Here is a 24,119-nt window from a genome sequence, read left to right as displayed (position 1 = left end):
AAGCCAGACGCCGACAGAAACTTTTGAAGTATGTTTGTGTCTCGGGGACTTGAAGGTTGTGGGGGGAAGGGTTGGGGTGCTGGGAAGAAAACGGGCAGGAAGCAGCTTTGTCATTGCTTTCTCGTCATTCCCGATGTGGTGGCTCATTATTTAATGCCAGAGAAAAAACAGTTTGCAGAACATACTAGACGATTTCTGCATAGTGGAGCGAACAATCGAGTTAAAGTTAAGATTAAAGTTAAATTTCCGTCCTCTTCCAAAAATAACTGTTGTTTTAAGAGAAATTAAGTAGATTTAACTTGTCTGCCTTACCCCCAAATTTTCACCTAGTTTCTTTGTGCACCCTCCCGTTGTTTTCCTTGCTTTCTAAAGGTTGTCTTGAGCGAAATTTTAGAAATGCAATTAATGGAAAACATAGTTTGTCTTGGAAAAGGTGGATTAGAATTTGTCTGGTGAGTGGTCGAAAATCTGACTGCTAAAGTGCCCAATTCCACAGAAAACGGCACAGCTTGTGTGAATCTGCTGAGTAGGCAAAGACCGGGAATGTACCAGGGCTGATGAAGGGGAGAGAGGATAATCAACTGCAGTTGCTGTCAGAGTAACGCTATTGTAAGAAGCTCAAGCCTTGTCTTTCCATGGTTTGTTACTTGTTTAGTAATGAGCGTTATAATATAGTGCTGACAAGGCACTGGTAATTATTTTACGATTCATATCGTTTTGTACGATTTCATTTTAGCTGTGACAGCAGTTGGTGCTAAGGGAAATTTGAGGAGTTATATGCGTGTATATGCATTCTTTTTAACTTTCGGTTTTATTAGAAAGCAGTGTGGCCTCATATCTGATTTCATTTAAAATAAAAGAACTCTTTAGGCTGATATTGTATAGTGATTTTGGTATGTCTCAGAAGGCTAAAAAACAATCAGGTTTGAAGATTCAAATACATCCCTGAGAGAAGTAGTTGCTTTAACGGCGAAGTTTGGGCTGGAGGAGGCTTTAAGCTTTTTTTCCTAAGACGAAACTTTCTAGAGAGGAAAGAACTTCTCTGTATAGGCACCTCCTGTGTGCTTTTTAAATTTAACCCCCTGTTCTTGATTGTTCTGAGAAAGGGTTACTTAACCTGAGGGCCACATAGTAGGAACTGGGGATGAGAAACAAAAGCTGCAACTTTATTTATGCTGACCTTTAACTGAAATTTAGTATTTCTTTCTAGTGGGAATGTAGACAGAAAACTATACCTGTGTCTTTATCACAAATAGAAACCAGTACCTGTGACTTTATCACAAATAGAAACCTCATTACAGATGTTGGAGCTATCTTTCACACTTACCATTGCTGTTAAATTAAGGAGCTGCTTTATCTTGTTTAACTCAGTAATAAAGAAAAACATACATATACACTGTACCACCAATTTGATAAGTGCATTTCTATATAAATTCTTCCCTTTGAAATCTTAATGTATTTTACTGAATGCATTTAAAAACATTCTGAGAGAGTCCATAGTCTTCACCAAACTACCCAAGGGGCCCATGGCACCAAGCCCTAGATTAAGACAGACACCTTCATCTAAGAAGTTAAGTAAATGTCGTCTAAAAACTCATTAATATAGCACAGAGTGTTGAACCCATCTGAATTATTCCAGTGCTCAAGCCCTTTTGTTAATGATAAAACTAAGGTAATAGCTAAATTGAATGCTGCTGCGTGCCAGGCCCGGGCTCAGCCACTTTAATTGCATTACCACATTGACTCTTCTCACTCACCTAAATTGGCAAGTATTTTCTATAATCTACATTTGGCAGTTAAGGAAACTGAAGCCCAGGTTTCTTCTTTGAGATCACACAGGTGGAGCGGGGACTTGAATTCAGGCCAGCTGACTCCAGAGCTGCTTTGCAGCACTTCCTCGCTTACATGCTGTCTCTTTCATGCTGTAGTGATGTGTTAAAAGGGAGTGGCAAGGGCTCCGTGTAAGAGTAAGAAAAGCGATTTCTAATAAAATTGCTTTGCTACAAAATGTGATAATCTGAGTAACCACTGTGGTAGTTCAACTTGTCAGCAATTGAAATAGGAGGGCTGCATGCATTTTGTTCCTCTACCTGGCCTTCAGACGTGCCCTTGAACTAGGAACAAAGCCACAAGGCCATTATGTCTTGTTTTCTTAGCCTGCATGTTGGGAGTAGATCTCACACGTTATGAAGTCCGTTTTTTCCCCCAGTCACACCTGGAATGTAGTCCAGGCTCATTCAAACATTGTTCTTTGTGCAAGAACAGGCAGTCTTTGAGATCTAAAGAGTGAATCCGTGGAGAAGATTCCAGATTATTTTTGATTTCGGGGAAACCCAAAGCTGGGCCAAGATTTTTAAGAGAAACTGAAGCCTTACCTACAGTGTATAATCCAGGGTAGAGTGAAATCTTGTCCGTGTGCGACACTGTATTTTTTGCTCTTTAAAGAGTCCAGATTGTCCGACTATTGGGGCCTAAGGATTCATAGCTCTGTTTGTTCTGACCACAGTAGTTTCATTATGTGGTGTTTTAAAGAATTTGATTTTTTAGCAGCAGAAGAAGATGGAACTTGGATGAAACTGAGTTTCATAACACTGATGGTGAATACAGGAGCCAGCCGTGGCACTTTTCTTTCTTTCATAATCACTATTGGTCTAAGGTAATGTCAGTCTTGATTCGATATTGACGGGTGATGTCTGACTAGTTTTTATGTGAAAGGTTGTATAGTTGTGTATTCCCTTTGGTTCAGTCAGCTCCTTAAAGAAAAATATTGCCTCACACTGTTGGAATGGACTCAATGGCAACTAACAACATTGGCTAGAAATATTTTGAATGAGGAAGGAAACCTAAGTCTTTCTTGGCTTGTAAACTTTTATAAATTGTGGTTATATCCTCCTCTACGTCATTCTAAAACTTAAAAGTAGGAAATTGTTTTTGTTTTGCCTTCATGGTTGATTTCTTGTCTAGAAATAGAAGATGTTTATTGAGTAAAATATGAACTGCCTAAGTTTTAAAAATTAGACTTTCAATCACTATTTTGAAAACAATTCATGTTTGGTTTATTGAGTTATCAGAGTTATGGAGAAAGGTAATTCCTTAGAAATGGTAACATCAGTCAAATCAGAACGTAAACTATGCCTCAACTCTCGGATTAGTGTGTTCTTTGGAACCCATAAACATAACAAATACACTTACTGTATTTACTTGTTAGATTTGTAACAAACTTGCTTTCTTTAATATGAAATAGTTACAGATCATATCCTTGGTTGCCAACGTCTTGTTTAAAGGACATCTAGACTGTGTTTTTATAGAAGTACAGTAACCAGAGGGGGCCCTGGTGGTGCTTGGCTGCTAACGGAAAGGTCAGTGGTTCGAAACCACCAGCTTCGCAGAGGGAGAAAGACGTGAGTCTGCATCTGTAGAGATTACAACCTTGGAAACCCTATGGGGCAGCTCTTGTTTTGTCCCATAGGGTTGCCATACATCAGAATGGATTTGATGGCAATGACTTTTATTTCTATGTGGATTAGCTTTTTATTAAGGAGTGATATATTTTTTAAATTTTTTAAAAATTGTGCTTTAGGTGAAAGTTAAACAGAGCAAATTATTTCCCATTCGATAGTTTGTACATACAGTGGTCCACGACATTGGTTGCATTCCCCACAGTGTGAGAAGTGATATTGAATAGAATAGGAAGGGGGCTTTGTCTGATTTTTCATCTCCACTAACCCCTTCACTGCAGCAATTCTTGAATTCTGGAGTGGAATATATACATCTAATGGTGGTGGAAATGGCTTAGCATTCGACTCCGAGTAGAAAGGTTGGCAGTTTGAACTCACTCAGGTGCTTTGGAACAAAGGCCTGGCAGTCTGCTTCTGAAAGGTCACAGCCTTCAAAACCCTCTGGAGCAGTTCTACTCTGCATACGTGGGATCACCATGTGTTGGAATCTACTTGAGGGCAACTAACAACAACCATTTTAAGGGATCAGATAGTTGTAGTGCAGTGGTCATGAGCTTGGCTGCTAACCAAAAGGTCAGCACTTCAAATCCATCAGCCACTCCTTGGAAATCCTGTGGGGCAGTTCTGCTGTGTCCTGTAGGGTTGCTGTGAGTTAGAATCCATTTGATGGCAAAATGTTTGGTTTGGTGCTACTTGAGAAACTCTCCCTCGCCTCCTGGGATAGGGGAACAGTACAGGTGAGGGTGGGGAAATTAAGCTTGCACCTTTAGAAGAGTTACATCTAGTGGCTGAGCACGTTTTCTCAAGTGAAAGCACTTTCAGACAGACTACAAAAGGAAATTACTTGTAGTCAAGTCTCCTACAATTTTTTTATTTTTAATTTGACTGAAGGAAATGTGAATGGAATTAAAAAAAAAAATCTATTAAGAAGCAAAGTCAGATCCTTCTCAATATTATTATGAAGCCAGTTCCTGGTGGATCACTTTGATGAGGGAAACATTTCCATTGCAAAAAGCAATGCTCTTAAACTGGTATAGACTAGTGTTGTCCCTGCCCTCTGCCCCTCCCCTAATTTATGAGCTACTGATTATCTTGGAAGAAAATTCAGGAAAGCAAAGAAGCTCTGATTAAATATAAGCAGTATCAAGGAAGAATGCTGTGATATTTTGGAAAGTGCATTTCACGGAAGTGATTTTGGAAGGGAAATAATTTATGCAATATCTTCACTCAGTGAATATCTTGATTTTTTTTCCCTCATAACACCATTGTGAACCGTGTCCTTGACAGACGAGAAACACAGACAGGTCTTGTAAGTGATTTCCTTCTGTTTCATCCTGAGAGCCCAGCTGAGCTTCCTGACTCACAGCCTAGATCTTCCCTGATAAAGACTGAGAGAGGAATGACTCTTGTTTTCAGTCAGCTGGTTTATGGAATGTTCTTTGGGAAAAGTAATGCAAGTTACCTCTTGAGAGATTTAGAGGATTCTGTACCGTACAACAACATACCATACAATAGGAGCCAGTGGTACAGTGGTTAAGTGCTTGGCTGCTAACTGGAAGGTCGGCAGTTCGAACTCACTAGCCACTCCGTGAGAGAAAGATGTAGCAGTTTTCTTCTGAGAAGATTACAGCCTTGGAAACCATATGGGGAAGTTCTACTCTGTCCTTTGTTGTTGTTGCTAGGTGCTGTGGAGTCAGTTCTGACTCATAGTGACCCTGTCTACAGCAGAAAGAAATACCACCTGCTCCTGTGCCATCCTCACAATTGTTGCTATGTTTGAGCCCATTGTTGGAACTACTGTGTCAATCTATCTCCTTGAGGGTCTTTTTTTTTTTTTTTTTCACTGATCCTCTATATTATCAAGTATGATGTCCTTCTCCTGGGACTGGTCCCTCCTGATAACGTGTCCAGAGTACGTAAGACGAAGTTTCACTATCTTCGCTTCTCAAGAGCATACTGGCTGTACTTCTTCCAAGACAAATTTGTTCATTCTTCTGACACTGGAAGGTATATGCAGCATTCTTTGCCAATACCATAATTCAAATGCATGAGTGGTTCTTAGGTCTTCCTTATTCATTGTCTAGCTTTTGCATGCATACGAAAATACCGCGGCTTGGGTCAGGCACACCTTAGTCGTTAAGGTGCATCTTCGGTTTTCAACACTTGAAAGAGGTCTTTTGCAGCAGATTACCCAGTGCAGTGCTAGTTTGATTTCTTGACTGCTGCTTCCATGGACGTTGTCTTGTGGATCCAATCTTTTGGATTCTGGACAACTTCATATTTTCTCCGTTTATCATGATGTTGCTTATCGGTCCAGTTGTGAGGATTTTTGTTTTATGTTGAGGTGTAATCCAAACTGAAGGCTGTAGTCTTTGATCTTCATCAGTAAGTGCTACAAGTCCTCTTCACTTTCAGGAAGCAAGGTTGTGTCAACTGCATATTGCAGGCTGTTAGTCTTCTCCAATCCTGATGCCACATTCTTCTTCATATAGCCCAGCTTTTTGGGTTATTTGCTCAGCATATAGATTGAATATGGTGAAAGGATACAACCCTGATGCACACCTTCCCTATTCTACAGGGTTGTTGTGAGTCAAAATTGACTCAACAGCAATGGGTTATACCATACCATACCATGAAACATTTTTTCAGTAGCTGGTTCTATGTTCTAAGAGTGGGTTTAATGAATATGACATTAAAAAATATTAAATTTCAATTTTACTCAATAATGAAAGATAACTTAATCATTGTTATGGATTGAATTATGTCCCCCCTCCCCCACCAAAAGAAATAATGTGTTATAAATCCTAATCTCTGTGCTTGTGGTTATAATCCCATTTGGGAATGGCTTGTGTTTGTTAATGTTAATGATGCAGGATTAGTGTAGGGTCTGTCTGGAGTCAACCTCTTTTGAGATGTAAAGCAAGCAAGGGGGGAAGGAGAGATGGGAAACCAACGTGAAGATCAGGGAGGGACAGAAGCTCAAAATAGACAGGGACCTTCCTCCAGAGCTGGCATAGAGAGAAAGCCCTCCGCTAGAGCTGGCACCCTCAATTTGGACTTCTAGCCTCCTAAAGTGTGAGAAAAAAAAATTTCTGCTTGTTAAAGCCACCCACTTGTAATAATTCTGTTATAGCAGCCCTAGATAAGTAAGACATAGATAAGAGAGAAATCTAATCTTTCATCTTGGTCCTGCTATTTGTTTTCAGTATCCAAATAGATGTTTTAACTAATAGTTATAAAATGGAGGGATTACAAAGCTGATTAAGGGCAGTGGTGGTTTAGTGGTAGAATTCACACCTTCCATGCAGCACCTGTTATCAGGAGGGATCAGTCCTTGGAGAAGGGACATCATGCTTGGTAAAGAGTCAATGAAAAAGAGGAAGACCCTCAGGGAGATGGATTGATGCAGTGGCTGTAACAATGGGTTCAAACACAGTAATGATCGGGAAGATGGTACAAGGCTAGGCATTGTTTTGTTCTGCTGTACATAGGGTCACTGTGAGTTGGAGCTGACTCCACAGCACCTAACAACAACAACATGCAGCAGGAGACCCAGGTTGGATTCCCTGGCCAACGTACCTCAAGCACGCCCACCACTTACCTGTTAGGAGAGGCTTGTGTTTTGCTGAACAGATTTCAGCGGAGCTTCCAGACTCTACACACTAGGAAGAAAGGCCTAGTGATCTTCCCTCCAAAATCAACCAGTGAAAACCTATGGATAACAGTGGTCCAGTCTTGTTTTCCATGGGGTTGCCATGAGTTGGGGGAACAACTCAGCGGTAGCTAACAAAAACAAAGCTGGTTAGCTTCACTACCACTTTGAGGTATTACGTACAACTTTATTGTTTCTAAATATATAAACTTAGCTTTCAATTATCAATCTTTATCCCTTTCACTTGTTTTTCAGGACTGGCAAATGAACTTATTCTGATAGTTCTGAAATCCCTTGTCTTCTAAAAGGCAAAATCCTATTATGTGAGATATGTTGAAGAGGGACTGCAGTTAACATTGTATTCTGGCTTTTCCCTCTGTACTACTTGGAAATGCAGTTTGCACCTTTAGGACAAAGTTTCTTAAGCATGTTTCTTGGCTCATAAGTACAAATGTAGTGAGTTCGGGTATCATAATCGCTTTGTTTTGGTTCAGTTACACTTTATTGACATAGGGTGGGTGCATAACTTTTTTTTAACAGCTCAAGTGTTAATTTTTTATTTAAGTGGAGAAAGTTTTGGGAAGAGCTGAGTGGTAGTATTTTAGCTCTGCTAGAGTGTTCTTAATTCGTTTTATTATAACTACATCGTGTATTGATTTGCTCAGAATAATACACAGCAGGTAGAAGGTGTGATGTCTTGCTTAAAAATAAATTTAGATTTAGACCACTGGTGGAGAAATTAAAAAATTTCAACTTTTGGTGTTAATACCCTGGGAACTCAAAAGTAAAGATTAACTATAAAACCATCCAAGTGCTGACTTTCTGTGTCTTGGCAGTGATCAGTGTTGAGAATCCTTCTCCTGTGTAAATTTTCTCTTTCCTATCTCCCCACAGCGAGTTAAAGCTTAACCTATTAGTCATAGAGCCAGCCACTTGGTATCTGAAAGTCTTGTTCTGTGGGGAGGTTCTCCTGTTTTCTTGATATTGGTTTATTGGCTTTGTTTTTAATTTAACCAGGTTAAACTCCTAACATTCTTAATGTGACTACTCAAAGCAGTAGTTTGGCCTCAGATGTAATATATTAAGAGAGATTCTAAGTGGTGGCATTATCTTGTCTAAGGAAACCGAAGAGAGGAGGAAAATTTATTTCTATTGATACCTAAGTTGTCTTTATTTTAGTATTAGCTATTATATTTCTGGCATAGCGGCTAAGTGCTATGGCTGCTAACCAAATGGTCGGCAGTTCAAATCCTCCAGGCGCTCCTTGGAAACCCTATGGGGCGTTGCACAGGGTCGCTATGAGTTGGAAACGACTCGATAGCACTATTATATATTTATATATTATATAATATATGTCCAAAGGGCACCCACAGTTTGACCCAGGGCTACAAATCAAATATTTCAGTTTGACCCCCTGCTCAGAATTTGTATTTCCACCCCAGATTTACTGAAACAGAATCTTATCATCCGGGAATCCTGTTAAAATGTAGACTCTGTTTCAGTAAACCTGGGGTGAAAATGCAAATTTTCAGGAGGAGGTGCAACCAGAAAAGTAACTGGTTGGCAGCCCTGGTTTGACCACACTCTAAAAATGGTTTTTCCTCCATAATGGCTCACATGCTGAATGAAGTGGGTCACATGATCCTTTGTTTTGGTGTGTTGGGAGAGTTAAGGTTGTGACTCATGAGTCACTTTTGCTTGCCTTTATTTTACCCCGAAGGAGCTTGCCTTTTTTATCATTATCACTTACTGCTGGGTTGGTAATTAAGTGAAAGTGAGAGAAACTTTTAAGGGTAACGTAGTCATATTAGGTTTGGGGTTCTCAAACTTGGTTAGACACAAGACTCGCCACAGCAGTTGTTAACATGCAGGTCCCCCCAAGAGATTGATAGGGCAATTCCAAGGTAGAGCCTTGTTGGTTCTGAGGCAAGAGGTCTACCTGAAATGGGATGTCTGTGTGTGAACATAATATAATAAAGGTGTGCAGTGTAATTAAATTTTGGTTTAATGTGTATTCAGATACCATATACACATCTTTCTGTCCCCCCCTCCCCCGCCTCTTATTGAAGCAGCCTGGAGGTTGATAGAGAAGATAGATATACCTCCATAAATTTATGCACTTTTTTTGTGTGTGCTTTTTTAGGTGAAAGTTCACATAGCGAATTAGTTTCCCATTAAACAACACACAAATTATTTTGTGACATTGGTTGCTAACCCCATCATGTATCAACACCCTCCCCTTCTCCTCCCTGGCTTCCCTGTTTCCATTCATCCAGTTTTCCTGTCCCTTCCTGTCTTCTTGTCTTTGGTTTTGGCCTGATGTGCCTATTTAGTCTCATATACCTGATTAGTTTTCTTCATTCTCCTTTGCTCCAGCTGGGATGGGACCAGCAGATGTATTTTAGACGGCTGCTCACAGGCTTTTAAGATCCCAGACGCTACTCACTACAGTCGGATTAGAACATTTTCTTCATAAACTATGTTACGCCAATTGAGCTAGATGTCTTGAGCCCTCAGACCAGTAATTTGGTCCTCAGGGAGTTCGGATGTGTTTGTGAAGCTTCTATGACTTTGCCTTGGTCAAGCTGTTCTGACTTCCCCAGTATTATCTACATATTTTTAACTCCATTTCTTGGAATGCCTACATGTAGCTATGTTTAAAAACAAAAGGTTGTGTATATGGGAAAAGGAACCGTGGTTGTAGTGGTTAAGTACTTAGCTGCTAACTAAAAGATGGACAGTTTGAAACCTGCTTCTGTAAAGATTACAGCCTTGGAAACCCTATGGGACACTTCTCCTCTGTCCTGTAGGGTCACTATGAGTTGGAATCTACTTGAAGGAAACTGGTATATATGGTAAATTGGTAAGAAGAGTAAACTTTTATTTCCAAAAGTTACCAAGAAGTAGTGCCCAGTTTGGGTCATGTAGTACTTTCCCAAATATTGTTTTTTGTCAAGAACCTGGATATTGACCCTTTCCTAACCATCTGTGGCTCCCTCCCAAAGCAACTGACACTCTCTCCACCACACACACCCCATTGTATCAGGCGCCAGTGGTTTTCATTCCCAGTGAAAAGTTACAACTGTGAAGTGTATGCTCAAAAGCTTTATGAAACTGAAATGAAAGGTTTTTAATTTTTATTTTTTAATTTTTTTTCCTCTAAGAGCATTGCCTAGGTGTACTACGTTAAACCAGCAATGTTCAAGAAATTTTAGATGTGACTCCTATTGGGAGGTAAATGTTAAAATTATAGCAGATGTCACTTCCTGTGACAAAATTCAGGAAACACTCTCCGGAATGTGGGTGTTGTAACTTCAATTCTTGGAACTTTCCTTCAGGAAACTGTCCTGTCAGAAGCAAAGCAGTCGATAAAATATGAAGCACAGCTCCCAAACTGGGTCGCGCAGTGTAATTAAATTTTGATTTGGTGCATATGTTTTTGTGGTCATGTCAGACCTGAGATTATCACATGACTTTCATCCTGGATAATGTCCATCTGGATAACTTGTTAAAGTGCTTCACCCCCTCCCCAACTCTCGTTGCTTTAAAAATGCAGGTGTATCTGATTTACTCTAGGTAAATTTATGGAAAGTGGTATAAATTTAACTGGTTCTCATTGTTTTGTACAAAAATGAGACCTGTTTCTTAGCTAGTTATTGCAGAAATTTTTGTCTCTCACTTGACACAGTAACATCTTACCTTGGACATTTATTTCTGAGATGGGCTATCTAGTAAATTAGTAGCTTTGAGCTACCTGATAAAAGATTTGAGTCCACGATGGTATGATTTATGTTTTTAGTTTTACTTTAAAGGAAAATAGTGTCTCACTGAGTTAACATGCTGTGTTTTAAATAGTTTTTTAATTGATTAAAAAAAAAGCTGTTCATTAGTGCACAGCTATGGACAGTAACACATAGCTTAAGCTCTCATTTTATATATTGTTTTCAAGTAACTTAACCACAATAACATATTTAAAATTTTCTTTGTTAATTGTTTTGTAGTTTGTGTCTCCTCCCCTCCTCCTCAGATTTAGACCATACTTATGTTAACTCTCCTTTAAAAAAAAGCTGTGCAAACATAAACTTTGTAGCACATGCAGAAATTTGGCAGTAACATTTACTAACGTTAATATGTTACATTTGTTTCAGAGTGAGGTTCTTCTACCTGAAAATGTTGGAAACCATAAAGCCATTAGTGTTGTTGGCTGGTCATGTCACTTGGTTTTAGTAAACTTCAAAGTATACCAGTTAAACTTAGTTTTTGTTTTTGAATGGGAATTGTGCCCAGAAGAGGGAAAGCCCTAGGTTGGCAGTTATAAAAGACTGAATTTGATAATTTCTATCATTGGTGACAGTGTCAGGTTTTTGTTCTTACTGTTATGAGGGGGCCTGTGCTTATAAAAGAAAAAAAAACACTTCATACTTTTCTTATTTTAAAAGTCATGTTTCACTAAGCGTAAAGTAAAAATCATTGGGTTTACTTAATGTCGCATTTAATTTGCAAATTAAAAAAAATCATGAATTTTGATAAGCCTAGAATAAAACTCCGCCCCCCCCCAGGTTCACCCATATTCTGTGATGACAGTGGTGAAGTATTACCTGTTATTTTTTAAAGTTTTACAGCAGCAGTAGAAGCTTTACTCCTACTTGATCTTTTGGTAGCTCTGTAAAGGACCCTTTTGGGGGAGAAGGGAGAGATGGGAGTCTTTAGCTTTGATCAAGGCCCATTCAAAGTTCATAGGAGATTTTTAATCTCTTACAATAAGCTCATTTTGTGAGTGTTTCTTCCCAGCCCAAGTTTAAAAAAAAAAATTTAATTTAAACAACTTTATAGAGGCATGTTTTACGTACCAAGCCCTGGTGGGTCAGTGGTTAAGCACTTAGCTGCTAACCGAAGGGCTGGCAATTCTGACGCACCAGCAGCTCTGCAGAAGAGACATGACAGTCTGCTCCTGTAAAGATTACACCCTAGGAAACATGATAGGGCAGTTCTATTCTGTCATATAGGGTGGCTCTGAGTTGGAATCGACTCCACAGCATGCAAGAAGAGTTTTACCTATCATAAAATTCACCCACTTCAAGTGTGCAATTCAGTGGTTTTAAGTTACTTTACTGAGTGGTGCAACCATCACCATAAATCAGTTTTAGAACATTTTCATCCCCTCAATAGGATCCCTCATGTCCATCTCCATTCAGTTCCTGCTCCCAGCCCAAGGCAGCCGTTAATCTACTTTCTGCCTTTATATATTTGCCGTTTTGGGGCTTTTCACATAATTGGAATCATAAATAAAACCATGTGGTTTCTTGTGCTGGCTTTTTTCACCTTGGTTTTGCGGTCCATCCATTGTGTAGCGTGTATCAGTAGTTCTGTTCCTTTATTGCCGGATAGTATCCGTTTTGTGTGGTTCTGATGGACTGGTTGTTTCTAGTTATTTTTTGTTTTTGCTGTTATGAATAACGTTGCTGTGAATATTCACATGCAAGTCTTTTGGCAAATGTGTTCTCCTTTTACTTGGTTAGATACCTAGGAGTGGGATTTCTGGGTGATATGACGATTTCATGTTTAACCTTTTGAGAAACTGCCAAACTGTTTTCCAAACTACATGCCTACCTTAGCCCAAGTTTAAACTGATCTAATTCAGTCCATTTTTTAAAACCAGGTTGTTTACTATCTTCATATTCAACTGGCCTCTGAAAATAGTGGTTCTGAAGTCTGATAAATTTTTCATTTGATTGTTAGAAAATAACGTTTTAAATTTATATGTGGTTTAAAACCCCAATTATTTTTGTTGTTATAGAGATTCTTTTACAGCATTTCTTAAATTGGTTGGGGATTTTGATGAAGAAAATCATATCAAGGAATGTTTTAAAAAAAAAAAGGATTACATTTAAAAAACTGAGGCATGCTAATTGTCAAAATAGCAAACAAAACTTCCAACTCAAAACTCAGACCCATCAAGAAGTAAAAATACATTAGTTGTTATAAATAAATCCTTATTTATTTTATTACGGTAAAATGCCCTAGAAATTATTCCAGTGTGTTTTTTAAGAAAAACGTTCAGACAAAAATTAGCTGTTTTCTTTCACTAAAGGCTCCCATGTAAAGATAGGTTATCTAAGTGAAACTTCTGGAAATTATCATTACAACAGGGATCCTGCCAGGGGAAGGTGGTGATCTTGTGCCCTCAGTTGGTGTTGTGCTCCAGACTTCAGGAAAAGATAGATTTATTTTATGAACAAAAATACTTCATGAAATCCTCTGTAAGTATCTTTAGGTGTATGGGTGATGGTAGTGAAAGCTGATCATCCTTTCAGCACTCTTTGCTATTCTTGTAAAAAAAACAAAACTGTGAGTCACTGGTTAAGAAGATGTCTCCTTCCTCGATGCCTGATAGGAGTCTGCCCAGTATGCTTAACGGTGCTCTTAAGATGAGCTGTTCATATCATTAATTGATGAATGCCTCATTGCTCTTAAGAGCCGAGCACTGTTAGTGCAGGGCTCCAAGTTGGGTAGGATAGACATGATCTCTCCCTTCCCACAAGGAGCGCACAGTTTAGAGGGGAAGATAGAAGATAAGTAAACAAACCAGCAAATAAAACGACTGCCAACTGTGTTATGACAAAAAAGAAACAGGGTGCTGTGACAGAGAATAATAGGGTGTGGGGAACTTCGGCTGGGGTGGGTCAGGAGGACCTTTGAGGAAGGTGACGGGGAGGTGGAGAAAAAGCAAGCCATGACATGTTAGATTTCCTTGTCCTTTTGGAATGCACATGGAAATAATAAATGATGAAGGTGGGAAGGATGACAGTTTTATACCTGGCAAATACTGTTTTCACACAGCAGTTTCTCAAAAGAAAATTCTGATTGTTTTTGTGGATTGTAGTTTTTCCAAAACTGTGCCCTGTTTTTTAATGAAGGCAAAATGAGTACTTAAACATCATAGCTTGAACTTGAAAGTGGAGAGCAGTTTCTAAAAGTTTGCTTTCACTGGTGTATAGCTATAAACCTGGTGAACAAGTGCTGTAGAGAACTTTGAGAGGAATTTTTTCTTACTTTGGAAGCCATCAAATAAGGGATGTGGTAGAATTAACGAACTCCAACTAAATGAGTTTAGCTATAAGGAAGTGAAGATTTAGACAGTAAGGAGGGCATTTGGCCTGGCTATTAAATAAAAAAAATAGAAAGGTTAATTTGGAAAACAACTTTTATATATGTGAAGGACTTTTGGGGAAGTGGGGTGAAAGTTGGCCACCATCTCTTACAAGAACAGATCTTGAAGAGATAAATAATTTATATTTGTTAAGAGGTTTAAATAAGCCTAGGAATGAACTTCACATCGAGGATGATTAAATATGAAGACACAGTGGAAGGTGGTATTCTCTTAGCCTATTTATAAATGGAAAATAGATAACCTTCTACCTTGGATATTTTAGGAAGTGGCAAATGGTTAAGTCCTTTCTTCTCAAGGCATTCTGTGGCTCCTTGAAAAATGCTATCACAAGAAACTGTTACAGCACTGAAAGTTTTCATTGTCTTTTGTGTGTGTCACAGTTACATCCGATTGTGTGAAGTTGCTTCAAGGATCATCCTGCATTCATTATCACCTCATCCCTCTTGCACCTGTGTGTTACAGCGATTTTCAAATAGATGTATTTAGTTGTAGACCTTTTGTGGTATATCATTTTTATAAATGTTTCGTGAACATCTAAAAAGAAGGTATGTTCTTTATTTTCAGGGTCCAGAATTAAATGTGGGTTTATAAATTTGACCTATCATGTTATTCCTGTATTCGCCCATTTGTTCTGTCATGAACTGAGAGCTGAATAAAAGTTTCATAAGTAGTTAATGGGTTTATATTACCCCTGTATCTGGAGTTTTTGCTTTATGAATGTTTATGCAGTGCTATTCATGACTGTTAACGTCTTCATTTAAAAATTTCCCCTTTGGCGTTATTAGTTTCTTATGTATTCCAGAAGGTTTCTTTGGGTATATAAACCAAACCAATCCCATTGCTGTTGACTTGATTTCGACTCAGAGTGACCCTATAGGACAGAGTAGAACTGCCACATCTTTCTCCCGCAGAGCTGCTTGTGTGTTTGAATGGCCGACCTTTTGATTAACAGCTGAGCGCTTAACCACTGGGTCACCAGGGCTCTCTTTGGGTATAGGCAATTGTTTTTTTAGAAAAGTACATCTTTTTAAATCTTATCCATGTATTTTTTATTTTGGCTTAAGGAGTATATTTTATCTTGGTTTAAGGAGTGCGATAGGCATTCCTGGACACTGCCCCAAAGCTAGCCATTCTCTTCTCTCTAGTCAAAGAGTCATCATCAGACTCAATGGCTGTGCCTTTGTAATTCATTTTAATGTGTATAGAGCTGCTCTCTCTCTCTTCTTTACACTTCTTCTTGTGCTTTCAGAACTTCATGGATATTTCCCATGTGTATTTTTTCCAGATGAACTTGAGTATTTTGTCAAATAACTAGTGGCCTTTTAATAGGACGACTTCCTAACAAATTTGAAAAACCTCATCCTGTTTTTCAGAAGTTTTAAAGTTTTAAACAGGATTCCTGTGTTCTTTGTAGATTTTCATGGAATGGAAAAACGGTAAGTTAGAGTGCCAGGGACTCTTGAATCACTAACCAGACACCACTCATTTATCTTGGAGACATTTGAAATAACGTCTGCCTCAGTTTCTTCCAAAAAAAAAAAAAAAAAAGTGAAAACATACATTTGCTTATGTCATAAGTGAACATATTTTTAGTATAACTCTCTAAGAATGGAGTCATATTTCTGTAGGTGATTTGCATTGAGCTTTCAGCAGAAGGAGTATTTTGCATTCTCTGTATTACTGTGAATAGCACTTCACTTTCCAGCACACTTTTTGTTCAGCCATTCTGACTTAACCGTAGTACATGTAAGTTAAGCTCTTTAAATTTTTTGTGGGTCATTAAAACAAAAGTAATAATATACTAAAATTAACTGTAATTAAAATGAAAGAGAAAATTTTTCCTTAATCCCAACAACTTGATCAAACGTTGCCATTTTGTTTCTTTGCAGGTTTTTCTTCCCCACATTAAATATTTTCACATAGCTGAATCATTCATTATATATGTTTGATAAATGATTTAGTCAACATATAGAGAAAAGATGAAGTAGGAGTTACTTGGACTGTTTTTGGCATTGCTATTTTGTCTTAAGTTTGAAGAGGAATAAATAAGACCTTCAGATATTATGCTTAGAGATGCCATATTAAAAATAAATGTTTAAAAGCCAAAAAAAAAAAAAAAAACCGACAAAAGCCCAGTTAATTTTGAATAAAGCAAGGTGTTATATTTTATATAGTGGTAGGAGCCAAGGTGGTTACAGTGACGTGAATATACTGACATTTACATTTAATGTTGGTGATGGAAGCTACACTGAACACGGTATTTATGAGCTTCGCTTACTCATAGTTATTAATAAGACTGTCATGGTTGAAGAGGAACTAATGCATACCCATTCTTACAAACTCCTAATAAGTAAGGATCCATTTTAGGATATTTTCCTTTACCACCCACATATACAGATATACAGCCAGGCCCCAAGCTACAACTGAGATCAGTTCTGACTATGTCTTTGAGTCAAATTTGTAGGTAAGTCAGAACAGGTGCTCATGGTTCTTAGTTAGCCTCACTTAGGTGCAAGAAAAGGCTGGAAGCTTTTTCAGTGATTTCAAAGCTGCACGTGCAGCAAGTGAAGATGATTGTGATGAATTTGTTGTGAGTAGGGGTTGGTTCAGTTTTTTCAAAGTGAGAGCAAACTTACGTAATGTTAAAGGGCAAATACAAGTTGTCCCTAAGCCTGGAGACTGCCTGTGTGTACACACATGCTCACATAGAACCCAAATATTGCCTCATTAGAAGTTAGAATCATAGATGCAGACTGAGTCATGATTTTTTCAAACTGATTTTAAATGTTAGTTTAAAATTAGCTGTCAAAAAGTATTGTTACCGGTTTCATTTTAGAATTGACAAGGAAATTAACGAATTTGTGGCAATTGTCTTTAACTTGATAAATTTTAACCTATTTCGTGTTTGTTTAAATTATATCTTTAAACGATCTTATGGGGAACAGACAGTTGAGACTTATATTTTCATAAACTTCCTTTAAAAATTGTGCTCAGATTGAGCACGAACGAGCCACTGAAATAATTCCATTTTTTTTTTTGAGGGAAAATTTCCATCTTAACTCAAAATTAATTTTTTTCCCCCACTGTGTTTTCATAGTTGGGGATTTAAATAGGAAAAAGAATGTTTGGATGGTTCCCAATTTACTAACTGGTTTTCTTCTAGAAACGCATTTGGAGCACAGAAAATATTTTGCTGAAGCAGCAATGAAAATTCGGTCATGAAGGTTAGGGCCTAGGCTTGTTGTTAGGTGCCCTCAAGTCAATTTCAACATAGTGACCCTATGTACAGCAGAACGAAACACGGCCCAGTCCTGCACCATGCTCATAATCAATATTATGCTTGAGTCCATTGTGGAGCAACTGTGTTGAGGGTCGTCCTCTTTTTCACTCACCCTCTGCTAAGCATGATGTCCTTCTCCAGGCACTGATCACTCTTGATAAAATGTCCAAAGTATGTGAGACAAATTCTCGCTATCCTCGCTTCTCAAGAGCATTCTAGCTGTACTTCTTCCACGACAGATTTGGTCATTCTTTTGGCAGTCCATGGTATATTCAATATTCTTCCCCAGCATCATAGTTCAAAGGTGAGATCCAGAATATTTCCTTACTTATGGGGCCAAACTATCAAATATTTGGAATAATAATGGAAAACAGTGCAATTAATGAAACAAATTATGAAAACTATGCTTGAATAAGACGGTTTATCCTGCAGTTAAGTTAACTTTATTTTATTTTGTGTTTTGGAGGGGGAGTGGTGGGCAAGAAGAAAAGGGTATAAGGGTCCTGAGATTTAATTGGAGAATATGGAAACTAATTCTTTTGGGAGCAATTCTGTCGATGAACTTGGGCACTTGGAAGGAGATTTTGTATATAATTTTTATATATGATAGTAATTGTGAAAAAATGGCATGGGGGCGTCAGACCTTCTCTAATATCACAAGGGGGAAGGAGAATCAAGATCAACAGTCCAAGGCTGCTTCCTGTGAGGCGGAGGTCAGACATGTCTTCGCCCTTCGACCTTTTTACCAGTTCTGACACCAGCTGTCCCTCCCACGGTATTCTCTACTTCTCTGCCGGGTTTGATGATTTGTTGCGGTGGCCACACAAAACTCACAATACTCACAATTATGGGTTTATTAGGGAAGTAATAGGTTACAGTTCAGGATCAGAAATGTCTCAGGATGCAGTTCTTTAGTCAGGACAGTTTCTTCTCAACTATGTATGTATCTCTCTGGCCCTAGGCCTCTCAGCCCTGTAGGCCTCTCAGCCCTGTAGCCCCTCAGCTCAGCCTCTGCCCTACTTGTGAAAGTGTTACAAAGCTCTTTTAGCTCTGCTGGTAAGTGCCAGAGGAACCCCACTCCACCAACAAGCCTCCTGCCAGAAGGTGCTCAGCTTTCTAGCTCTGTAGGTTGGCACACCCACTGCTCCATCTCCTGCCAGTATCCTGGTTCTGTTGCTTCTCCTGCCTTTGTTTCTCTGCTGCTGCATATTGCCGTCTCAGGTGTTACGGCTCTCTCTCTCTCTGTCTCCTGGGTCTAGGAGTATCTTAGCACAGGGATCCCGAGTCCAAAGGATACACTTCACTTCCATCTCTCCTTGGTGGTAGTCAGGTTCCCCCTGCTCTGGGATTGGCTCTCTTTTAAGCCTAATAGAATGGCAAAACTGACTAGTCCCCTCACTTAGGGTTCCAAATACCTTCTCTGTATGGTCCCACCCCGCAAGGATACCATGCACCTTTTTTACCTTATTAGCAAGCTGTCCAATCTTGGTGGGCTCCAGTACCTCATTTGTATAATTCCACCCAGTAATTTGGTGGGAGTTAAAGACTATGGCTAGAAGGGCCATATTAAGTAATTCACTGCATGACAAATTGTAATTATTTATGGAGCATATTGTGTTATACCCTAAGCCCTGAGCCAAGGGTTTTGCATATTTGATATAATTTAATCTACAAATCAGAAATTATCACTCAGGTTTTATAGATGGAGAAACTGAGGTTCATGGAGATTAATTTATTTGACCGAGGCCACACAGCCAGGAGTGACAGCAGACAGTTTTCATGTGAATGTTTTTCGTAGTCCTTTATATACTTATCCATATGACCAGTGCTTCTTGGTTTGGTAATGGAATAAAAGAAGGACAGAGAAAACAGAATATGTGTGTGTCTGTTTTTTAACTGAACTGCGACTGTGAAACAGGAAAAGGGGTTGAGAGTAGGGAAATGTGGTGTGTGTAAAATTCCTCTCAGGGTGAAGAAATGTGCAGAAGAAATGTGAGGTCAGTGTTTCCCAATGGGAAGTGCTACACCACCTTCCCCACCATGCCACAGTTGTCAGATGGGGAATTTGAGGAGAGATGACACTGTAGTTGTGGAGTATTAGCAATTTGGGGAAACCCTGTAATTTTTGGGAAGAGAAATGTATGTGAGTAGACCCTTCTTGGATAAAAAGTGTGAAATCTCTTTTATCCTTTATCCTTCTTCAGGATCCCAGAAACTGACTTCCGAATGAAGCAGACATCCTTCTACCTCTTCCTTTTTTTTTTTTTTAATCTCTATTGGGGTAAAACATATATTACAAAACGTTTGACACTTTGACCATTTTTGCATGCACAGTTCATGCCTCTTTTTAAATATAAAATGTAGGTACCACTTGGCTGTTTGCAGGACACCACACCTTCTGTGGCATCCTTGGATTTTCTTTTTTTCTGCGGTTCTCATTATCCTCCATATCCAGCAAGCTCTAGGGATTGCTGTGTTGTTTAGCATTGAATTATCTTTCTCCTTGGCTGAAGTCATGGATGGAATAGAAGGGATATAGGAGGAACAGGGAGGGGGAACCAGAGCCTTTGCTGTGTGGCCCAGCGCTTGAATTCCAGCTCGATGTGTTTATTGTCACTCCCAGTTATTGAATACTTACTACTATGTGTCAGGCACTGACTGAGCACTATATATGGGTTAATTTAATTCTTAAAACAGCTCCTAAACCTTTGGTACTTTTATCATCTCCATTTTAGAAACAAGGAAACTAAGGCTTGGAGAGTCTGTGGCTTGCCCAATTGGCCATAACCGGTAGTGACAGAATCTTGAAGGTGCATGTTACAAATGTAGCTGTTACTTTTACAGTGACCTTGATAATATTTCTCATTCTCTACAGCAGAGATTCTCAGGAGGGGAGAGAGGTGATTTGGGCCCCAGGGGATCTTTGGCAATATCTGGAGACATATTTGGTTGTCAACCTGAAGAGGGGTCTGTGTGCTACCATCATCCAAGGTAGAGGTCAGAGATGCTACTAAACACCCTACAATGCACAGAACAGTCCCTACAACAAAGAATTATCTGGTTCTAAATGTTTATAGTGTCATGGCTGAGATGCTTTATAGGTTTCCCCTAGCTCATATGTGTGTGGGGGTATTCGTGCTTCAGCAAGTGTCTCTACATTGTATTTCGACTCCACAGCCTGGCCCCAGATGTTTATTTAGCCTATATTTTGTTAGGACACAATATGTGCAGTACACTGCTAGCTGCCGTGAGGGGTACACAAAGCGCTATAGGAGAAGTGGCCACATTTCTTTGCGAAGTGAATGATAGGACACTCATCTATGTTCAGGTGATGGAAGAAACGCTTCTGGTTGTGGTGGTGAGCAGACGTGGGGCGGGCAGAGGCTTAGACGGAGGTTTGAATGGGTTAGATGGAGCAAAAGCTGCAAATTCAGAAAGTGTGAGATCTGAGTGGGGTTGATTTAAAAAAAAAAAAAGTTCTTTTGGAGGTGCATCTGGGTGGGACATTTTCAAATTTCTCCTTTCTTCCTTGAATGCTGTCTGTTGTACTATGTACTTTAACATTCGTGAATGCATTTAAGGAGCCCTGGTGGCACAGTGTTTCAGAACTCGGTTGCTAACCAAAAGGTTAGTGGTTCAGATCCACCAGTTGCTCCTTGGAAACCCTATGGGGGCAGTTCTACTGTGTCCTGTAGGGTCGCTAAGAGTCAGAATTGACTCAATGGCACCTAACAACAACAACACATTTAATCCTCACGTTAACCTTATGAAGTTGGTATTATTATTATCATCAGCCCCCTTTAATGGTTGATGTCAGCGAGACTCAGGGACATTAAATGATCTGCTCAGTATACCACAGCGAGGAATTGACAGAGCCCAGGTTTGAACCCTTCACTAACTCAGGACCATGCTCTTAACCAGCTCACTATGCTGGTAACCAGAATGTTCTGTTCTGTTGCCCAGCCTCTTCTCTGCCTTCCCCAGATTCTACAGAGTCATGGTGGGAGACTGGTAAACAGCATTCTCCATTTGGGACCCCTGGGTTGCTCTGTAACAGGAGGTGATAGAGGTGGTCAGAGGTGAGGAGGGCTCATTAGCAGAGAACTAAGGGGAGTCTTCTAAAGAAGCAAGGAAGGAATTCTGACGGATATGGTTCTTCAACATAGCTGGCAGGGAAGAAGTTGATTGCAGCAGCATTTTGAACTAGCTGGAGAGAAAGCATGCAGGAAGGGAGATTGGTACGGAAAAGGTAAACCACCTATTGTATTTCAGGTTTGTGTAAAATGCTTTTCTAAAATCTGAGTGTTTTGTATTTTAGATGTCAGATGTAACTTAAACTAGGTAAAATAGAACTTGTAGAATCAACCCCTAAATTTTTTGGGTTGGTAATTTTGTACCGGAGAATTTGCCAGAAAGACACTTTGAAATTTGAAGAAGGAAATGTGATTCTAGTGGGTCCTTTAGAGGCTCTAAATCAGTACATGAAGAAATACGACAAGAATCATGGAAAATTAATTTTCCAAAACCTCACAATCTAGTGCCCAAATAGAGAAAGTCACCATTTCTAAGATGAAGAAGAGGGGAGTGGGGAGGAGGAAGTGAAGGTGAATTAATTCTTCACAGCAGCTTCTAAGGAGATTGCTCCAAAAACTTTCCAGGTAGGAGTCTTTGAAGATTCCTCCTTCAGACTTATTTATGTGTCTGCATTGGATCACTTGTAGTTTCCCAATACAGGAAGCGGGGGCGGGGTGAGGAGCAGAAGCTAGAGATTTTGAAGCTATAAGACATAGAAGCTATGAGATTTTGAGGCAGTTAGGTAAGGTCTCTAGTTTTGCTAAGTGTGCGTACACAGATACGTGCAACCTGCACGCACTCACGCTATTTTCAGTTCTGCCAACAGCTAAAGTACTGTGTGCCTTTCATGTGCAGGATCGAGCTTTAGTTCCTTTACCTCCAGAGTCCTGTTAATACTATTTGATAAATTTGTTCTACGAAGTTACTCCTTTCTGATAGGACTTGAGGTTTATCCAGAAGCCTCTAGATATCTCAGAGGGGAGTCTGATGGAAGGATGTGGGGGTGCCTTGTATGTTGCAGCCTCTCATTCTACAGTAATGCTCTGACCAAATCTGCTATTTTGTTCTTGTGGTTATTTTCCCTAACATCATATTACCAAAATTTTCAAGCATTTAGAAAGAATTTTAGTCAACAGACTTATTCTCAGAGTCTATCACTAACATTTTACTGTACTTGCTTGATCATATATCTATCCATGTGTGTAAAATCTAACCAGTTCCACTTCTTTATACCAAATGTGTTGATCAATCCAAAGTTATTATCGTTTCAGTCCTCTTCTGACAGCAGCTACACATGTAGCCCTTCTTCTCTGACATTAACCACCCAGACCTAGGCCAGACCTCACAAGTTAAAGGACACAGTTCTCCAGACTGCCAAGTCTGCCCAAGACTTAATATGCCAGCCAAAAGGTTGGAGTTCCCAAGACACCATCACCTCTGACCTACTGGCTACAAATTTGGAGTTTTCCCACTACCCCTTCAGGATACTAGCTGTAAGCCCAGGAGTCCCCAGAGCCCTTTCTGACCTGCTTGCTCCCACTACTCCCTCAGGTTTGGTAATTCACTGGAATGACTCACAGAACTCAGGAAAACACTATACTTACTGTTACAGTTTTATTATAGCAAAAAGGATACAAATGAAGAAATCCACAGGGCAAGGTCTGGAAAGGTTCCCAGAGTGGAGCTTCCATGTCTCAGAAAGGAATGTGCTACCCTCCAGGGTCTTTACTGGGGCCTTGACTGGTAGGCATGTTGATTGAATCATGCCGTGAGTCAAGAGTTCACTAAAAAAAAAAACACACTAGAAGGCAACTAATAACCCAGAAGTAAGTATCACAAGGTGAATCCTTTTGGCCTGGTCAGCCCCCACCCAAGAGGCACCTAGTTAGCATAAACCCTCAGGTGTAGTCTGGTGGCTTCATCAAAGGCACTTCAATCCCTGGAGAAATGCCAAGGTTTTAGAGGTTATCTCTCAGGAACTAAGACCAAATTCTTTGGGTAAAGTTAACCTCACAATCTCTTAATTGCTGTATCCATTTATTGATCCACTTAATTTTTTTTTACTTCTTAATACAAGCTGCTGATAACAGTATGTTGTTGTTGGGTGCCATGTAGTCAGATGATAACAACCCCATGTACACAGACAGAATGGAAACACTGCCATCCTCACTCACAATCGTTATGCTTGAGCCCATCCATTGTAGTCACTGTGTCAGTCCATCTCCTTGAGGGTCTTCCTCTCTTTCCTTTGCTTTACCAAATATGATGTCTTTCTCAAGGAGCTGAACCCTCCTGACAACATGTCCAAAGTATGTGAGATGTGGTCTCGCCATCCTCACTTCTAAGGAGCGTTGTGGCTGTACTTCCGAGACAGGTTTGTTCGTTCTTTTGGCAGTTCATGGTATATTCAGTATTCTTTCTTCTAAATATTTCAGCCAATTAACTAAAGTTCAGTATTGTCTTAGTGCTGTTCTAGCGCAGATA

General features: G+C 39.5%; 1 protein-coding gene across 18 annotated transcripts in view; it reads left to right on the top strand.

Annotated features, from left to right (window-relative positions):
* AFF1 (ALF transcription elongation factor 1) overlaps positions 1-24,119 on the top strand; it is a 243,599-nt gene that overhangs the window by 68,841 nt on the left and 150,639 nt on the right. For 2 of the 18 annotated variants that reach the window (XM_064285588.1, XM_064285587.1), the window contains exon 1: positions 18,543-24,009. The exons of 12 other annotated variants lie outside the window; for them this stretch is intronic. Coding sequence is in view for 4 of the 6 variants with exons in the window: in XM_064285583.1 (XP_064141653.1) it covers positions 14,801-14,826 (26 nt within the window). In the remaining 2 variants the exon portion in view is untranslated. Of the gene's footprint in view, positions 1-15; positions 7,283-13,259; positions 14,827-18,542; positions 24,010-24,119 lie in introns of those variants that run through there. 4 more of the 18 variants (XM_064285583.1, XM_064285585.1, XM_064285584.1 and 1 more) reach the window with 4 other exon arrangements.

Source organism: Loxodonta africana, chromosome 5 (genome assembly GCF_030014295.1).
Source record: "Loxodonta africana isolate mLoxAfr1 chromosome 5, mLoxAfr1.hap2, whole genome shotgun sequence".
NCBI lineage: Eukaryota > Metazoa > Chordata > Mammalia > Proboscidea > Elephantidae > Loxodonta > Loxodonta africana.
The sequence above is the reverse complement of the archived record's forward strand: the minus strand, read 5'-3'. Positions and strand labels throughout refer to the sequence as shown.